The 19,186-nt window shown below is 37.2% G+C and overlaps 1 protein-coding gene across 2 annotated transcripts; it reads left to right on the plus strand.

Moving 5' to 3' along the window:
* Nucleotides 1-6,528: 6,528 nt before the first annotated feature.
* Nucleotides 6,529-7,319, plus strand: LOC115737206. 2 transcript variants are annotated; one of them, XM_030669223.2, is made up of 2 exons: nucleotides 6,529-6,678; nucleotides 6,808-7,319. In XM_030669223.2, exon 2 carries the CDS (start codon nucleotides 6,833-6,835, stop codon nucleotides 7,196-7,198), a length of 366 nt encoding a protein of 121 aa, XP_030525083.1. In that variant the 5' UTR covers nucleotides 6,529-6,678; nucleotides 6,808-6,832; the 3' UTR covers nucleotides 7,199-7,319. The 2 variants fall into 2 exon arrangements, with proteins under 2 accessions (XP_030525083.1, XP_030525084.1); XM_030669224.2 differs by having other exon boundaries at nucleotides 6,541-6,680; nucleotides 6,788-7,319.
* The last annotated feature ends 11,867 nt before the right edge of the window (nucleotides 7,320-19,186 follow it).

Below are 19,186 nucleotides of genomic sequence, written 5' to 3' on the forward strand. Positions count from 1 at the left end.
ACTAGGGGTGAGCAAAAGAACTGGACAAATTAAACTGGCTGGTTTTCGGGCGATTCCCAATTCCTATGATTTGGAGAATATTATCTTGATGGAAGTTTCAATATCTCTTGGAAGTTCTATGTATTCATTTCTTACCTATCGATATCTCTTGAGAGTTAAATTTATCCCAATACCCGCGAACTTTTAAACTAAGCATATACTTATTTGGTTAAAGGTTCTATGAGTTGGGAAAATGCCATTTGATAGATACAGATGATAAAATTGTCAAAGGCTGCTAATGTGTTTAATGGTTGAGTAACTAGGTGAAAGATGCACAAACTGTTATATAGATGGTGTCCTATCGGGATTCTACAAGTTGGAGATAACTGAGTAGAATGAGAACAAGCCTAGAATGGGGAGTTCAGTAAGGCCTGGAGGTAGTATGGATAGGTGAATAGTGAGGTAGAGCCACGATTAACAATATCTTTGGAAGGATCAGAAGATAGAAGCTCGAGTGAAATTTATATACTTTGCCGATATCTAAGGTGTCGGAAGTATGAAGTGAAACATTGACGAAAATTGGACGGACCTTTATGGAGGTGAACAAGTTATGAAAAATGGGAAGTTTGCGAAGACTTGGAGGTACCAAACAAGATGAACAACTTATATAGTTTTGGATCATTAAGATACCAAGGACGATTAATGAGAAGCAACTGGATATAACCAGGTAGCCAAATATGATCAAAGTTTGATACTAGCAGAAACCCGTGAAAGCTGAATATAATAAACGTATTGTGTGAATATCAACAAGGCTATTGTGTGGATATTATCAAGGTTTACTCTTAAATATCAACAAGACGCTAAATATGATCGTAGTACTGAAATGGATGAATATTAGCATAGCAATTGTTCCACCTATGACGAGATTCTTGACACATTCTTCACGATGATTATTTTGAGATATTTTATCTCATCCCTTGATAGCTTATGGTTTCGTTTGGATTCCAATTATGAAATGATATTATCGACTATCAATCTCAAATTATATCTACACGAAAGATTTCAGATACGCTTAATATCTTTGTGGATTGGCAATCGTCATGAAGACAAGATTCTTTCCAAAGATGAACTACTCTGATTTTGGAAACCAAGATTTAATTGTATGGACAATCAACTCTGATTGATTACTTCAACGGCTAATCGATTTTCCCAACAATTATTCAACGGTTAGTTTGGAGATTGATCCTCTTAAAGATTGTCTAATGGGAAGTATGGATGATGAGGAGTATAAAAGAAGACTAAGGCAATGAAGAGGGCAAGTGATTAAGAATTCAAAAATCTGAATTTAGAGAAAGCTTTATACTTTGACATCTGTCTTCCGAGAGCATTAAATTGCAAAAGAAGACCAAGGCACCGAATACCAAGATCTCCATGTTCCTTTTGTGTTGTGCACTCTGTACGCGTAAGGTCTCGCTTTCGCCACTCCTTGTCCAATCTTCGGCTCTTCCTTTTAAAGCGCCACCGTGTCATGTAGAATAGCCAGTGACCATGTCAGCTATTTCCGACCAAGATAGGCCGGATGGACACAATTGGGAAAAACATGAAAAAAGTTTATAACTCTATTGGCACAATTAAAAGGTTTAAGATTGAATTGGCAAACGTGCAATAGATTTAGAACTTTTTTGGTAATTTTCCACATCTAAGAGGCCTCTTTTTTTTACTCAAATCTTCAATCGTAGCCTGTCATTTTGAAGACAAACCAAATAGTTTCTCAATCTTTTTCATTTGTTGTTAGATGGAATTGGTATTACAGCTGACCGTCACTGTCCCATTACGATGTGCTGACGGGAAGGATGGATTTTTCAGTTGTCTAGCGGCGAGAATCCGTTGTTCGATTGAACCATTCTGGTTTTCATTTTCGATAGCCGGCGGCATCAAACCAACTATCGATGGATCTCCATATTTCGATTCCCATCACATGAAACATTATCAAGTACGGAATGCGTATACCCCTGCACTAGCTCTTTCTCTTGCATTTTAGCGGTCATCGCGTAAATTTTTCCTTTCTGATTTCAGCTGAACAGTTTCCGCCGCGTTTCCGGAACGGGACGTAGAATGTGCCCCCAAGCTGCAGAAAGCAATCCACAAGCCACGACAAGCTCCGTTGATTGTCTGTCATGTCATGCACTGCAATAGCCTTTACCATAATTTAATAAGCACCGAAGCTCGTGCAGCTCACGAAGTTTTCTGCTTTGCATCTCCGGGTGACCTGCGCTCCACTGTTCCTGTAAACTAGGATCGAATTTTCTTTGTCGACTCAGGCTCCATTCGATTTGCAGAAAATAACTTCCAGAAAAAAAATTTCCGATTTTTGCAGCGCTTGATTACAAAAAATAAATGAGTCAAGGAAAACATTTTCTGTCAATGAAAAAAAAAACACCTTTGAAAATGGAGAAAATTAATTCCTTTTCTAGAAAAAGAGGAAATCATTTTCCGTGGAGACAATCTCTGTCTTCTGTCTTCTCTCTATCTACATGCTTCGAATTTTTTAATAATTTTTTTATTTTTATTTAAATAATTTTGTTACTTTTTATTTTGATAATTTTTTTTATTTCTCTGCCGGTTGCCAGAGAATTCTTTTTGGGCTATGTGTTTTAAGTGTGTGCCTGCTGTTTTTCTAGGAAGCATTGGAGTTGCGTTGCTGCTATCGAGTGGATCAAACTTTAGGTTTCTGATGGGAGATGAAAAAATTATTCAAAAAGTCCTAAACCTTTTGTACAGCTATTAATTTTGTCTTATATCTTTCAATTGTATCAATTTAGTCATAAATATTTTAATAATTTGTCTATTCAGTCCTAAAACTTTTAATCTTGCCAATATATTCGTAAACCTTTTAAATTTTGCCATGTTACTCCTAAACCTTTCAAGGAATTGCCAATGTAGTCCTTCTAGCTAATTTTGACTGAAAATTGCCGATGTGATGATCTAATCAACGCTGGCCACCCTACGTGGCGCTGGCATGCACAATAATTTAATTTTTAAATTTTTTGTTATTAGTTTTATGGATTATTATTATTTATTTTTTTTGCACTAAATTTTTTTTTAATTTTTCTTTAATGTGCCAATGGGAAGCCAGCAACTCCCACTAGCCCTTGGGCATGGGTTACGAAGCCCTCACCGGCTGTGGGTAAGCATTGCGAAGCCCTTGCCCAGATTCGGCAAGTGCTACGACTCCCTCGCTATGGGCCACAAGGGTTTTGCGATGGGTCGCAACCATCGCCCGCTAATGGCCCTTGCCTAGAGGCCAGCGGAGGTCACTAACGGCCCGTCGACACAATGAAGAAGAAAAGGAAGGAAATAAAATTAAAAATAAAAAAAAAATCTGAGTTATTCTTTAAAAAATTAAAAATTATCCAAGTCGGTGATATTCAATCAAAATTAGTCGAAAGAACTATATTGGCAATTCGTTAGAAGGTTTATGACTTAAATTGGTAAATTACCATGAGATTTAGGATAAATTGGCTCGGTTGAAAGGTTTATGATCAAATTAGCCGCCGTACAATATGTTTTCGGACTTTTTGGACAAATTTTCCGATGGAAGACAGTGGGGAGCTTTGTCCTGTGCTGAAAAATTCTGTGGCTTGTTAAACGGCAGGGACGGCAACGGTTTAGAACTGAATGTCTGGATCTTGCGCATAGGGTGAACGCTCGGGCCCTCACCTTTAGGCCTCGTTGATTTACCCTGCCTAGTTTTTTCTCTTTTCTCCATTTGGCAATCATTATTTCAGCATCTGGATGGTCTGTGAGTTCTTGGACTCAGCTTTCTAATTAAAGCGCCTAAATCTCGATCAGTAGCAGCAAATGATGGTTAGAAAACGGTGTGCCGTGCTCGCTTCGTCACTGAATTTTCAGGACATTTATGTATGTATGGGATATGATTTGTTTGCAGTTTGCTTTCCCACGTCCAATTCTTCAGGCTTATTAATTTTTTCCTCCGTTTATTTCGTGAAAAATGAATGATTTGAAATTAATTTTTCTAAAAATGTTTGTTTCTATCTCCTGTAATAATTGATTGATAAATTTTTTTTAATTATTAACAACAATTTATGTATAAGTATTTAATGACAATTAAGTTAGTGGCGATTGTGGGGCGAGGCCAGGATGGGCATGCCCGGTCATCACCCCACGTTCCATGAGCGGTGGCGCAAGGGCCCGTGGAGTACTTCCGTCTCAAGGCATCATATTGTAAGAAAAGTATTCGACATTGTTTATTCATATTCTAATATAAAAATTACACAATAATAAGAACTGATTTCATGGATGGATTTTCACAATATTGAACTAATGTTTTGGTTTTATAGTTGTCAAATCGGAAAATTATCAAAAAATCCTAAACCTATTGTAATTTTGTCAATTCAGTCATAAATGTTTTTTTTCCCTTGATTTTTAAATCTTTTACATTTGTGACGATTCCGTCCATTTGGTCAATTTTGGCTCGAAAATCTCTGACATGGATGCAAGCATCCTACGTGGCACAACTGATGCATGTGTGGGCAAATTTATTTAATTTTTTTAGATTTTTTTTTGTTTTAAATTTTGTCCTTTCCTTTTTTCTTTAAGTTCCTTTTTTTCTTTTCTTTTCTTTTCTTTTTTCTTTTCCTTCCTTCACCCACTTTGGCCTCTTCAACCGCAACTGGCGAGGCCATGGCCCCCTTTGATGGCGGCCGATGAGGCCCCGGCAAGTCTAGAGAGTTACCCAAAGTAGAGCAAGGTGACCTTGCATGCGGCGGTGCGAGAAGGCGGATGGTCCGAGCAAGGCGGCATCTCGAGATGGTCTTGCTGGCCACATTTTTGCGATTATCCCGCATCGGTTGTGAAAGGAGCTAGTAGATCGATTTATAAATGTGAGGAAAAATCTCACCCTTTGAGCTAACTTTTGGGATGATAGAGTCTCAAAACCATCCAACACAGGTATCGAGCCCGGGTTACCAACAAGTCCGGACCAACAGTCACACGGGAGAGATACAAGTTGTTGTGGCTCTAACCTAGGGCCTGATGTGTGAAGAGAGATTGTTGAGGTTATTCCACATTGGTTGTGAAAGAGGTTGGTGGTCGATTTATAATTGTGAGAGAAAGCATCACCCTTTGAACTAACTTTTCGGATGAGAGAGTCTCAAGATCACCCAACACACATGACATAGTGGGTGAAGGAAGGCAAGAAAAATAAATAAATAAAAGTATGAAAACTATTAAAATTTTTTTAAAAAAATTATCCATGTTAGCGTCGGCCGTAACACGTAAGACGATCAACATCTATGTCTGCAATTTCCTGTCAAAGTTAGCCGAATTACTAAATTGGTACAAATGCAAAAAGTTTAGGACTCAATTGTAAAAAAAAGAAAGAAAAAGAATTAAATCGGCACAATTGCTATAGGTTTAGACTTTTTTGGTAATTTTTTCGGTGCAAAAAATCGCCGAAGTAAAAAGAATAAGTGATGTGGGACAATAGTGAACGGAATACATGGAAAAAATTTGCCCCCCACTATTTTTTTTTTTTTTTTGGGATCATTCCTTGCACTATTTACATAGAGAACTTTCAAGCTTTATCTCTTACTGAAGCAGAAGTTGTACAGAGGAAGAAGTTGTCCTCAGAGTCCTTTTATATTTTTCTTTTTTTTTTCTTATGTCAACAATCCGCGAAATAATTAAATGATAAGTAATTATTCTTTCCGATACTATCGAAAGGGGGACGCAGACACAGGGCGGGATGGCGGGGCAGAGCTATATATACATCCTCTCCTCTCGTCCCTTGGCCCATGCCCAGCCCAATTTCCCGTCAGGCGCAGATTTCTCGTGCCTCATGTCCATCTCTAGCGTTAGTCCATGTAAACTATCATGTTTGCTCAACTTTGAGACCAGCCTAATGAGAAAATTCTAAAATTAATTTGATGTATGTGAGCCCAATTGACATGCATAGTTGGATTAGGAGAATCTCACGGGGAGAAATGCTTGATTCAGGTACGTACAGATTGGGCTTATATATACCAAATTTACAAGCGATAACTGCTTATACTCTAATAGTCATGAGGATAAATGTCGCAAATCGTTCCTAACATTTGACTTAGTATGAAATGTGGTCCTTAAATTTTAACCTAATCAATTTGGTCTCAAACTTTAGCCCAACATGCAAAATTATCCTTGAATTTTTTATTTGCTCAATATGGTTCATGAATTTTTTGTACATGTTTAATTTAGTCCATAGATTGTATGAAAATGGTCAATATTATCCTCCTACTAATTCAAGTTCAAAGAAAACATTGAATATTTTAATAGAATCTAGGAACTAAATTGGACATGTATCAAAAGTTTAAGAACCGTATTGAACAAATCAAAAGTTCGGGGACGACATTGCACATTAAGCCAAAATTCTAGGGCCATATTACATATTATGTATAAATTCATGAACTATTTATGTTATTATCCCCCTATTATATTATTCTCTCTCAATATAAATGAAGGGGAAAAAAAGGGGGGGGAGAAATCATCTGATCTCCACGTGAGCCAACCAAATTCTTTCCACCTTATCCTCTTCCTCTTCCACTCATCCCCACTCCCCTCCTCCAATTTCTTCCTTCCCCATTCTCACTTTTCTCTCCCCGCTCTCCCCCACAAACTGCGCCAAACCCTCTTCGCGAAACAAAGGTCTGCGTCTCCTCCCGTTTATCCAATCAACAAACTACTTTTCATACCAATTTTCTGACAAAAAAAAAAAATCTTGTCTCTCTGTTTGTTTTTTTTTAATTTTTAACTTCTTCTTTTCAACGTTCCAGGTTGTGGGTGTGTCTGAGAAGCAATGGCAGCCGCCTCCGCCGCCGTCTGCCCCGTGACCCTCGCCGCCCCTGTCGCCGCCCCGCAGCAGCGGAAGAGCAGGGTGAACTACATAGCGGGGCTGAACTCTTTCGGTGGCCTGAAAGCTCGCAACAGGGTGGCTTCGCTGGGAGTGCCAGTTTGCGCAGACCAGTCGTTTGCGAGGATCGTGAGCTCTCTCCGGTCGCAGGGCAAATCAAGAAGAGGTGGCGGTGGGGCGCTCTCTTCGACCTGCAGCGCGGTGGACGAGATTTTCAAGATTGCCGCGATCATGAACGGGCTCGTTCTCATCGGGGTCGCGGTCGGGTTCGTCCTCCTCAGGATCGAAGCTTCTGTGGAAGAGGCTGAGTAAGAAGAAAGTCCCAACTCCAAGCAAAAATGTCATCCCTTTTTTATCCCCCTTTTTGTTTTAATTTAATTTATGAATTTTGGGCAGGGCTAAAATTATGTCTGGTTATTTGTTGTTTGATGATGTAAGAAGATACTCTGCTTTGAAATATGAGGGCGGCGACATCTTTATTAGCTGATGGATTACCCCCCCAAAAAATAAAACTAAAAAATGAAAAAGAAGAAGTAAAGTTTAGTGTTAATTAAGAACGCCAAAAGAGTTGAAGGAAAAATTGGTAGCATTAGGCGGGTTATTTTGTTATTTTATAAGTCATAAGATTATACCGAATCGTCCCGAAATTACGCGATGCAGACTAAATTTCCAATCGAGTCACCGTTGGGTCTAGAGGAGAAGAGAAAAAGAAAAAGAAAAAGGAAAGATGCAAAATAAATTTGAATTGGAGAAAATGAAACGAAATTCAGTTTACCTAAATCAGACCATTAGTTTTAGATTTGAGGAGAACCTTCTTCATTCGAAGAGTCACTGGATGTTAAGATTTACGCATTTGAACTTCGGTTCTTCAGACATCGAACCTATGTTTCAGCGTCCATTTGATGTTGGATGCAATTATGTCGATGTCTTTCTTCATCAGGTTAGCTTGACATTCCTTTACCAATCTAACGTAAAAAAAGAGTCTTTAACCTAAGAGATACTGACATGGCGGGCAAGTTATGACTACCTGGCATCCCACTAGGCGCCATGTCAGCCCTAACGAAAGAAATCTAGAAGTAAATCAAAATTTGTTTGGTGAAATTTAAAAAGATCACGTGTTCACGATATCAGCATTTGGCCCCGAAAGTTTTGCCACATTTTCCACCAAATGGATCGATTACAAAAACGATTTCGAAACAGCATGATTCCAAGTTTTCAATTTTGAGATGAATCAGTAAAGTTCGACCCTTCGATCAATGCAAGTGGCCCTTCATATAGAGCAATTTGATTAATTGCTGAGACTTGAACAAATAATCTCTAATTTGTGAGATGAAAATGTCTTGATGCCCCCACCAATTATTCCAAACCGAAATTTTCAAGCTAATAGTTTAAAATCAAGGTTCTCAACTGGGAACGATTCACACAAAATTCGTGATTTAACGGCGATTTTCCTGATAATACTTGCTACATCGAAGCGATGAAAGACCAATTGTTAAAGCCTCATAGAATTTGCAATCTTTACATCTTGACTGCAGAAATGATTGGACAAATATTTGGGCCTTAGAAATTTTTCGTTTGTTCTGATAACGAGGTTTGATTATTTGGGAAACCGATAACAAGTCGATATGATTTATATTAGGACATCATAGTGAGAGAGATCATGTGGGCCCTTGAAATCATTAGCTAAACAAGTTATTCATGTCTTCATGTGCCATGGCTACATTTTGCCACACATTTGTGGTGATGTGAATATATTGTTGATATGTTTTTTTAATCAATATCACGAAAAATCTCAAATCGGTATATCTATGACAAATTCACATCAAACTAATTTTTCGATTATAAAAAATCCCGAACTAGTACACATGTGATAATTAAATTTTGACCATCAAAAATCCCAAACCGATATACTTATGAAAAGTTTATTATCCGTTAGTTTGCACTAAACTAGGTTAATACCATGAAAAATCACTAACTGGAACGAAGGGTAAAAGCCGCAAACTGTTACACTCATCAACTGCCACGTTTCATCTAATTTAACAATTTCACAGTAAAATTTAAAGAAAAATAACAGAGGATCAATTTGTCACAAGGTACCGTTTGGGATTTTTGGTGGTTACAGATTTAATTCGGAGCAAATTTATCATAAATGTATCGGTTTGAGGTTTTTTCGTGATGTTAATCCATTTTTTTTTTCATTTACTAGCTCAAAGTTTTCGAGTACATGAAATAAGATTCAGAACATAGTGGGGCCCATGGGGCTTAAGGGGGGTTGGACAACAATTGGTAAGGCAGGGACCCATTCTTTTGGGTTTTGACAGTCCAATCCGTGATCGTGTTGGGCCAATTTGAGGTCCGTGAAGTCCATTAGTATCTTTTTGGCCTCACTAACAAGTGCTTTAGCTTCCAAGTGAAGTGACTTGCATCTTGAATAGTCCTTATCAAGACTAAGGCGGCGTATGGTAACGCTCAAGAGAAAGTATTTTTATTTTCAAAGTATTCCCAGAACGCTTTGATAACAGAAATGAATATGGTAAAAAAGTATTCCCAAAGTGTTTCAGGAACACTTTTGAGAAACAGAAACACTTTTAGAGCAGAAACAAAAAACAAAAAAGAATTGTTTCTATGTTCCTGTAACACTTTTAGAAATACATTTGGAACATATTTTAGAAACAATTGCAATTTTTTTTAACAGACTTTCTTCTCTTTTGTTCTTACATGATGTTGACAACTGATTTTTGATCATTTTATTTTAAAAAATTAATTAAAAATACCAAAAAAATTCATAAAATTACAAAATCAACGTTGGAAGCTTTGGCCTAGCCTTAGGAACCAATTTTAAAAAAAAATGTTTTTTGTAATTTTTGAAAAATTTCGGATTTATTTTAATTATAAAATAACCGAAAATCAGGAAAAATAGTATTTGTGGTCAGAAAAATGCGCAAAAATAGTCCATATTTTTATTTTAATTCCCTTTTCATTTTCACCTCTTAAAGTTTTAAAAATTCAGTTTGGGACCACATGCCTCTTCATTGAACATAATCATAAATTGACTAAAAATTTTCATTTTAAATCATTTCAGCCAAATATTTTTACTTTTAGGCTGCGCATGGTAACCATTCTGATTTTGAAAATCGATTCTGATTAAAATTACTTTTTCTGATTCTGTTCCTGAATGAGTTTTAGAGAATCAGAATGCGTTTGATAACTGCTTAAAATTTACGTTCCTGGAATAGAAACGCATTTGATAACTGCATAAAATTTCTGTTTCAAAAAGTTGTTTCTCTTCCTAATTTTTTTCATTTAAGTCAAATGAAAAAAAATTAATAGACATTATTTTTTTTAGCATGTCATAAATGAAATACAAATTTGAATAGACGACGTTTGAAGTTCGATTGAAAAGAATAATTTAATTTTTTCACTTAGATTTAATTTTTCACTAAAACAAATTAAATCAACATTAGGTAAGCCAAGTCATTTGCTCAACCGTTTCAAAAGTACATACGAATGAAGAATTTGACGAGTATAATGGAAGATGGATCCATTCTTTTACTGAGTAATCTAGAGGAGGTGTTTAAACCCAAACAAAAGATGACCTCATTGGATTTTAGGAGTATTAATCGTCTATTGCAATTAAGAATCAGATCATTAAGAATCGCGCAAACTTGGAGTATAAGTCAAACATGTCAAAAACTTGAAGCAAAATCATTAAATGCGGGTTCTTTGTTTAGCTTATTTGGCTTTTGGCGTCGTGTAACTACGGTATTAGCTACGCGACGCACATATTGTCAATGCCCTATATAATCAATTTGTGATTTTATAATTATTATGAACTACGTAACTAAATTTTCCACTACACGGTAAATTAACTATTTTCCGTAGCCTACGTATTTCAACTTAGAGTAGTGGAAAAAGTAGTTAAAAAAAAAGTTGGACAAAGACAAACTCCATGAAAGTATCCTAAATTGACTTTCATCGACTTTTTATCTCCTTCTATATTTAGGCACTCTACTCTACAACTTGATGAAACCATAATTAGTGATTTCGACATGTCTTTAGAGATTGGTTGAAGTAAATGTTTGAATACCTTATTGAGTCAAAAACCAAAGAAAAGAAAACAACCCAAATACCAACTTCACACAAAACTGTTTGGTGAGTCTTCTTAGTATCTCTATCATAATTGTTTAGTCTCTGCCACTAGTATTGTTCAGAGTGTTGCTGTACGGCCTTACATGCACAAGGTCTCTCAAGCCAACAAGATGAGGGTAGAGAGTGTCATGATCGGAAAAGGCAATGGTCCACAAGTCTACAGTGAGAATTTCTAGTAGCCCAATGAAGGCGTCAAATAACAAAACTCTTGGCTCACATTAGCCAAAGAAAATTGAAACATGAATGAATATACTTTCACTAGCAGATTGTACCTTAAATGCATCATAATAAATGTTTTGCTTGCTACAATAAACATAAATCTTGCAAAGTTCTAAAAAAATAAGATTACAAAAATCAAAAACACAAAGTCATGAAATTTCATCCATATTGTTGTCTCTTGCCATTTGATTTGCAATACTTTTCCTGAGCATGTTTATCTCGGAGGCCTCCTCATGAAAAATATCATCTACAACCTCTTCTTGTATAGGTCCACATGGGTACTCCGGATCACCATATCGGGAAAAGTTTCTATCCATCTTGTCTTGGTCATGAATGTAATTATGAAGAGCACAATATGCAATGACAATACGTGCTTGCTTACGAACCGTAAATGGAGGCATATGTCTCAAAATGGAAAAGAAATTTTTCAATGCCCCAAATGACCTCTCAATGGCATTCCTTAGTGAAGAGTGCCTTTGGTTAAACAGTTCTCTTGCTGTTTTGGGTCGTCTCCCTCTACCCCTATAATCGTTCGGATGATACCGTTCACCTTTAAACAGAGTTAAAAATCCCACAAGTGCAGCATAACCAGAATCTAGCACGTAGTATTTATCTATAACAAGGTATATGAACATTTGTTATGATATGCAGTTGCAATATAAATGTAAAGAACATTACTCGTTATGGACAAAGCAAAAACCTGGTGGTGGATGAGGAAATTGTAGCCGAGGAGTCTCTAGTCTTGCCGAGAGGACTCGACAATCGTTCGCAGATCCTTCCCACCCAGCATACACGAAAGTAAATTTCATATCAAATGAACAAACACACAGCACATTCTGGGTGGTAGTCCCTTTCCCGCCTCTATACGGGATTTGTTTCGACACGAGGACACAAGCATTAATGTGAGTGCCATCAATAGCACCTATGTAACCCCGCGATTTCATGAAAGTCTACTATTATACAAGATTATCAACTATATGTATTTGATGGTGTAACAAAGTTATGAAAATCATACCTTGAAGTAGCGTCTATGGTTATGATCCATAAGAATCTCCTTTGGAATATCATCAAATGAAGGTGGTTTGATAATATCTTTTGATGATTCAGTAAATGCTTTCAAGACATTAGTGAAATAGGTGCTGATTGTTTGTCCCGAATGTTGGAATCTCTCACATAAATCTCTATTATAGTTACCATAACCAATTAAAGATAAGAAAATCCCAACTTGTTCATCTACCTTAATATAACGGTTATCTTTCAACCAACCTCTTGCCCTCATCAAATCACATGGGTTCATAAAAACATGTCTCTCCAATCTAAAGGCTTCATATACTCTATCAGAATATCCACAAAGAATCTTCCTTACCCATTCGGCTCCCGACAATTAACTGTCTCTAATAGGTTCTTTTGTATGCATGGACATGTCCATTACAACAATACCCAACCATGCTAATATTATGTCAATATCGGTCTCATCCAAGTAATGATCACCTGATGTTACCTGGCCATTGGACTCACTATTTTGTCCCCCTTCCATAGTACCTATGCCATCACACAAATACAAGAACATTAATATAGATATCCGGGGGAAAAAAATCTAATAACAACCAATAACATAAATCGGAAAGTGAAAGCAAACCAAATATAACAATTACGGAAGGAAAACATCATACCCATACCACCATACAAGTAAAAGAGTCTCAACATGAATATCTTTAAAAACCAAATAACATCGTAACATAAGTCATAAAGTAAATTAAAACCAAACATAGAAATCCCATGCAATCCCTAATACATTTTTCAACATCTACGAAAACGCCTGGAGAAGTCCATTTCTCAATTCGGTTGGAGTTTGGATGAAAGCCTCCCTCCATGTGACACTATCCATTGCTCGTTCCAGTGCTTTGTGGTAAAGATCCGCATCCAACTCGGGTATGCTAAGTATGACATTAATCACAGCAGATATGGAGAAGGGGTCTACATGTGATAATGTGACTTGTGAGGTGGCAGCAGATTCACTTTGTTGACTTGTTAACACCTAAATTTTGATTTTTCTTAAATCATCCATTTCAAGCATAAAAATAAGAACTAGTCATAGTTCTCACCAAAAATAACTTTTCATGCATCGCATATTTATTTTCTGTCGGTCATTGCATTTAAGGTCGGAGGTGAGTCAACCGAGCTTAATTTTGACAGCGGTTGAATCGAACTTGGTTTGAAAAATTGCGACCAAGGCATGGGGAGTGTGTCGAATTTTAATAAGCTAAATGGACCTATTTTTAATTTTAGTCTATGTAGGCTTAATTATTTAATTAAGGCTTTCAGTTAAATGTCCATTACTTAGAAAAGCCTTAGTTGAGTTTAAGAATGCAAGACAAGCCTATAGTTTAATTAGAAAATCTGATGGGGCTAGTCCATGAAAGAGCCGAAAGTTGCATGTGGGTTTAGATATTGATTTAGCTTATTTTGTAGGGCCTTTATTGAATTAGTTGAAATCTAATCATGCCTAATTGCATCTCAAAGCCCACAGACATGTTTGTTCGGCTGAATCCATTCAACATCACTTTGGCCGAAATTGATAGGTGTTCAGTTAGATTAGGACTCTTTTAAGGTCAAAATTCAAATTTATTAGAGTCTTATCTTAACTAAAATTTTATCTCTATTTGGCTGCAAATAACAGAAAGTTTTAGTGGATGCGAACTCTTAAAATCTAAGGCTTACATTCGATCCCGTTCTAACTAGAACTCTCTATCCAACGATCCAAATTGACTCCTACTCCTACTAGGATTGCCGAGACAAGCTTTATAAATATAAGGCTTCGCTCACGTTGAAAAGGGAGGCTCACGTTCTGAAATTTGCAGCACTTCTAAGAGCCATTATTGATTTGCGGAAAAAGTAGAGAGTTGTTCGGAGAGATCGAGGGTTCGATTGTCTCCCTCGTGGTCGAGGCAATCCCCTAGCCGAAGCTTTCCCCCTGCGCACGAGCTGCCCTTGTTTTGCCGTTGTTCACCAACATCCCCGCGGCCGCTTTGGTTCACCGATCCGCCACCGCTCAACCATCGCAGTTCGGTGCTTCGCCCCTCCACGGTCCCGACGTTCGTCGTAGTTCAAGACGCTGAGAATCAGATTGCCTCCAGCTGCTGTCCAATTCTGTTCAACACAAAAATCAGCTCTGTCCAGGCAATAATTTGACTTTACTTTGATCCGTATTCATTGTCTAACGAAGCTGCATTCCTGTGCCAGCTTATTTGGCTATTCAGAGCACAAATCTGGTGTAGAGGAGGCTGTTTTGGGTGAAAATCATAGCTCAAGTGCTTGCTGGAAAATCTGTCTAGAAAAGGTAACTAATCTTAAACTTTGAGTGCTCATCCATGCTAGTTTACGTGATAATGTGCATGTTGTCTTTAGGCTCCTTCGAACATTCACGATTTTGCGATTAAAGGAATTCAAGTTCTTCTATGCTAGAACCGCAAATTGATTTGTCATGATGTCAGATTTTTTTTAGTGAACTCAACTTGATCATGAGATTGGACGAATCTAATTTTTTAGAGAATAGATGAGATTAAATGAAAATATCTTTCCTCGAAAAATTGTTGTCCGATGAATTTTCTAAGATGAGATAAGCATGCTGGAGTTTCTTGACATACATTCACGTCATGGTTGAACCTGTTCTGGGTTTGAAACATCATTATCTTATGTGATAGATAGGGTTTTGATGTAATATGGATGAGCTCTTCGATCTCAAGGACGAACGTGTTGGGGGAGGAAACGTATCAATGGATGATTGGATTTATTTTGTGATTTTATGATGACATTGGATTGTTAGCAATAATATTTGAGGTCATTGGATAATATTTACATTTGTTACAAATAAGCTTTTGACCTTAATCGTTATCTCTAGCACGTGCAAGACGATTTGGATGTTATTTGAATGCTATCTTATCCTATCTTTGGCATTTTTCCTGAGTGTTATCTAATTAGAGATAAGGTTCGATCCATATCTTTTGAGAAATATCTGAAATAATTTTTCCTATCTTAAAGATAATTCTTTCAAATTAAAATTGGATCAAACGTTTAGATGAGGAAAGGTGGACCCCAACGCCATATTTTCGGCCACCCCTCTTTGAATTTTCGAAATTTCAAGCTCAATTGATTTTCGTTTTATTTTTTGTCGTGCTGGTTGTTTTTGATTTGTTATAAAATTTGCACATCTTTAAACAAACATGCCCATAATATATGCTCCCCTTTGTGCCTAGACCCGTCGGAAAAATAAATCACACGCCTTAGCCATGATCTCGTGGAATGGGATGGTGATTTAGTATAGAAATTCGTGTTCTGCCCTTTGGCAAAAGGGATGTTGTTTTTCTATACACATATCCGCATACTAGTTCGAATCCTCGAGGATGTAGCGGATAAAATCTCGCTCTAGCCCGGATCTTTGGGAATGAGAGGATTTTCGAAAAATCGAAAATTAAAGGTATATATTATGGGCATTTTTGTTTAATTTTGTTCAGATTTTTGATTGCTTTTGAATGTTTTCTTTCATTACCGAAAATACAAAAAAAAATCATCCTCTGGCGCATAATATATGGTCTCATATTACATTTTTTCAAAAAATCAAAATCATTCAAATTCACATCGATCAATCGGAAAGGCTTTTTCATGAAATTGGTACCGAAAGGGCGTTAATTTTTTCAATTAGCGTAACCAAGTTCCCGGACTCATTCTCTCCGGTTCGTAGAGATAAAATAGTTCTCCCGCTATTTTATATAGGTTTCTAATCAACCTACCGTAAATGATTAGTGGCGGCTCTGATTAAATATTTTCTCATGAATAAACCTAAGTTGCGATTCGGTAGGACTTGGGAGGGTCCGAATTAGGTTAGTTGATTTAATTAACCCGATAATCCGTTAACCTGATTTTTAGGTCGCGACATGACTTACCCTGGATTTAATCATTTCTTGTAAGGCTTTGCATGTGTTGGAAATTTCACATGCTTTACTCTTTCTTCTCCTCATGGCATTTGGAGTTTTATCCAAGTTGTGCTGTTCACTTGTAAAGACTTCCTCATCGGTGGGGTGTTCACCAAAGTCGTTTGGATCATTGTCCGCATGACCACCACGATCGCCACCTTCCCTCGACTCCACCAAATCTTCAGCATTTCCTAGTGCTTGCTCGCTAGTAGCATATGTATCACCAAATATAATGGACACCTCGGAATACCGAGAAAGTCCATCCTTCTTGAACTTTGCCTAGTTAACATTATCCTGCAATTTTCACAATAATGATATACTTCAGCAACACAAACAAACCTCTTAAAATACACATATATACTAGAACAATATAAACAAAAGTTAAATGATACCATGATGTGAAGTTCCCATATACTTGGATTTGTTTTATTCACATTATCCCAGCCAAATCAAGATTATGTCAGAAGCTTCTTAAAACTGCCAAATAATCTTCTCAATTTGTTCATCTTGTTCTTCAGCTGTGATAGCTTATATTGGCGTCTTGCCCGACTATTAAATTCAGAAAGTATGGTTTTCCACCCCGCTTTGTTGAAAGTACAAAAGGTACGATTTCCCTTTTCTTACCTTTTCTACCATCAAACTTATAAAAAGGTTGGTCACATGGTCGGTCTACTTTGCATTATATGTATCTTTCTCGGATGCCATGGCTACCACACGCAACCATAACATAGTCATAACATTGTAACATAAATACTAGAACAATTCTTTTAAGAAAAAAGTATAGAGATTCGGACTTTGGGTTTGTATCCACCCACACATGTATTCAGCATTTACAAATTAAAGAAAAAAACACATTATACTCGCTACAAAAAGGATGTCACGTAGCAAAACTAACTTTTGTAACAAATTCTCAAAAAAGGATACGAGCACAACCCACAGCAAACAGAGACGAACACAAAATACGAGCATCATCAAGTGTTTCTTCTCTCTCTCTCTAACATAAGTCTCTCTCTCTCTCTCTCTCTCTCTCTCTCTCTCTCTCTCTCTCTCTCTCTCTCTCTCTTCATTAGTTGAAATACAAAGGCAAACCAAAATCATCGGACCCACGTAGAAGTATCTATCTGCAAGCACAAACCAAAAATACTCCAATGTCTCGCCTAAATCATAAACATCCTAATGCACTATATCCATGCGAAGCCAATCTCACCCAATATATTCCACAAGGAAAAAAAGAAAGATTGTTGGAAATGGAGTCCTTTTAAAATTTGGATCAATCTCACCCAAGAGCCATTGTTGGTGAAGTAGTCACCGGAGTACAACATTGGAAAGAAATAACAAAAGCTTGTGGAGGGTATATCGGTTTACACATCTTTATAACAAAAGAACAAACATTTCGAAGCACTTAAAATTGCTAAATAAGTAAATATAACTTCCAGAAGTATAGGTCCGTGAACAACATTCAACATTTGTTCATCCAAACAAGCTGTTTGAAGTCGTAACTCTTACATTTGTTTTCTTTCTTCAATTTACATTGATCAATCTCACCATATTAGCTACAGAAAGAGACCTAAAGCTTAGTTCTGTACAAGTACAGCCAACCAAGGCTACCACCGCACGTGGAAGGTAAATACCGGCTTTAATACCATGTTAGAAAGTCCAACCCAAAAGCTTAAGCTAATAGATGGAAAGAGAATACATGAATATAAAGAGCATTTAGGACCCTTTGTCAAGCAATATGGGATAATGCTCCAACAAATAAGTTAGTCTAGTCCTGGATTTTCCAAGCTAAATAAGTTTCCCTTTGCTGAGAGTACAATACCATAATCTTTACAAAAAGTGGGTTGCAAGCCAGAAACATGTCACTTCTTGGCCTCAGAGCCTATTAGTTAGGCTTTTTTTTCCCAACCAACCAGTAAATGATTCATATCTCCCGCTAAGGTAAATATCCCCACCTCTATTCCCCTATATCGATAGGTTGTTTGGTTCAGCAAGTAAGAAGTCAAGGTACTTCCTCGCTTCCTCCACAATAAAAAAGTCATGAAAAAGTTATACACGAATTTAAACATCAAGATGTACATTTCATAACAGATTTGATAAATTTATGTGTCAAATAAATGTCAAATTCCAGTCCCCAAGAACAAAAGTGTAATCGAAATAGAGCAAAATCCATTCCAAAATTCCAGAGGGAGAATGATGGGAGGTTTAGTGGAGGTAAAAGTCCATGAGAGTCAGGCCACTAGAAGCCCCTGTTAATAGCAGAACGAAAGCACTCTGAAAATTTCTAGACACTTATCCCAAAATTTATTCAATCGGTTCGGGCACACCCATATCTCTAATTGGCTCCATGTATAAGGATTTTGGTCTGAGTTAGCTAATCTGTTTGAGAAATGTAGAAGTAGACCTCCTCTAGTCTATTTTCTTTTCATTTACCACAAAACTTGGCAACTAATTGCTCGCAATATAAGCACATTGCCTACTCTCCAGAATAAATCCCAACAAAGATTCCCACCCATATTGCAATATCTTGGAACCGACGCAATCTCATTGCTTTGATCAACACGCCACCGCAACCTCACGATGAAGACTTCTTCTATTGTCCATGTACGCAACAAACCAACAGTTTATTTTTAAAGCCAATCTCACCCAGTAGCCATTGAAAAAAGAATCAACCAGACTATTCATCTTAACATCTAGTTGACCTCCAAAAGAAAACCTTTCGCAAAATTCTAGCTCAAGACCACCAAAGCTGGCGAGATCGAGCAAAATTGCATAATCAAACTCCCAACAAGGAAAAAAAAGAATGAACAGATGTAGACGAGTAAGAGGAAAGCGCACGAACGAAGACAAATACGACTAGGCAAACAAAAGTAAAAACAACACGGAATGAGGGCAACGCTCGGCCGAGCTCGATTAGGGCTACCCTCGCCTAGATCGGCGAGGGCTACGCTCGGCCGAGCCT

The sequence above is a fragment of the Rhodamnia argentea genome, chromosome 5 (assembly GCF_020921035.1).
Source record: "Rhodamnia argentea isolate NSW1041297 chromosome 5, ASM2092103v1, whole genome shotgun sequence".
Lineage (NCBI taxonomy): Eukaryota > Viridiplantae > Streptophyta > Magnoliopsida > Myrtales > Myrtaceae > Rhodamnia > Rhodamnia argentea.

Coding starts and splice junctions, on each gene's coding strand:
- LOC115737206 (XM_030669223.2), top strand. CDS start 6,833: ATGGCAGCCGCCTCCGCCGCCGTCTGCCCCGTGACCCTCGCCGCCCCT.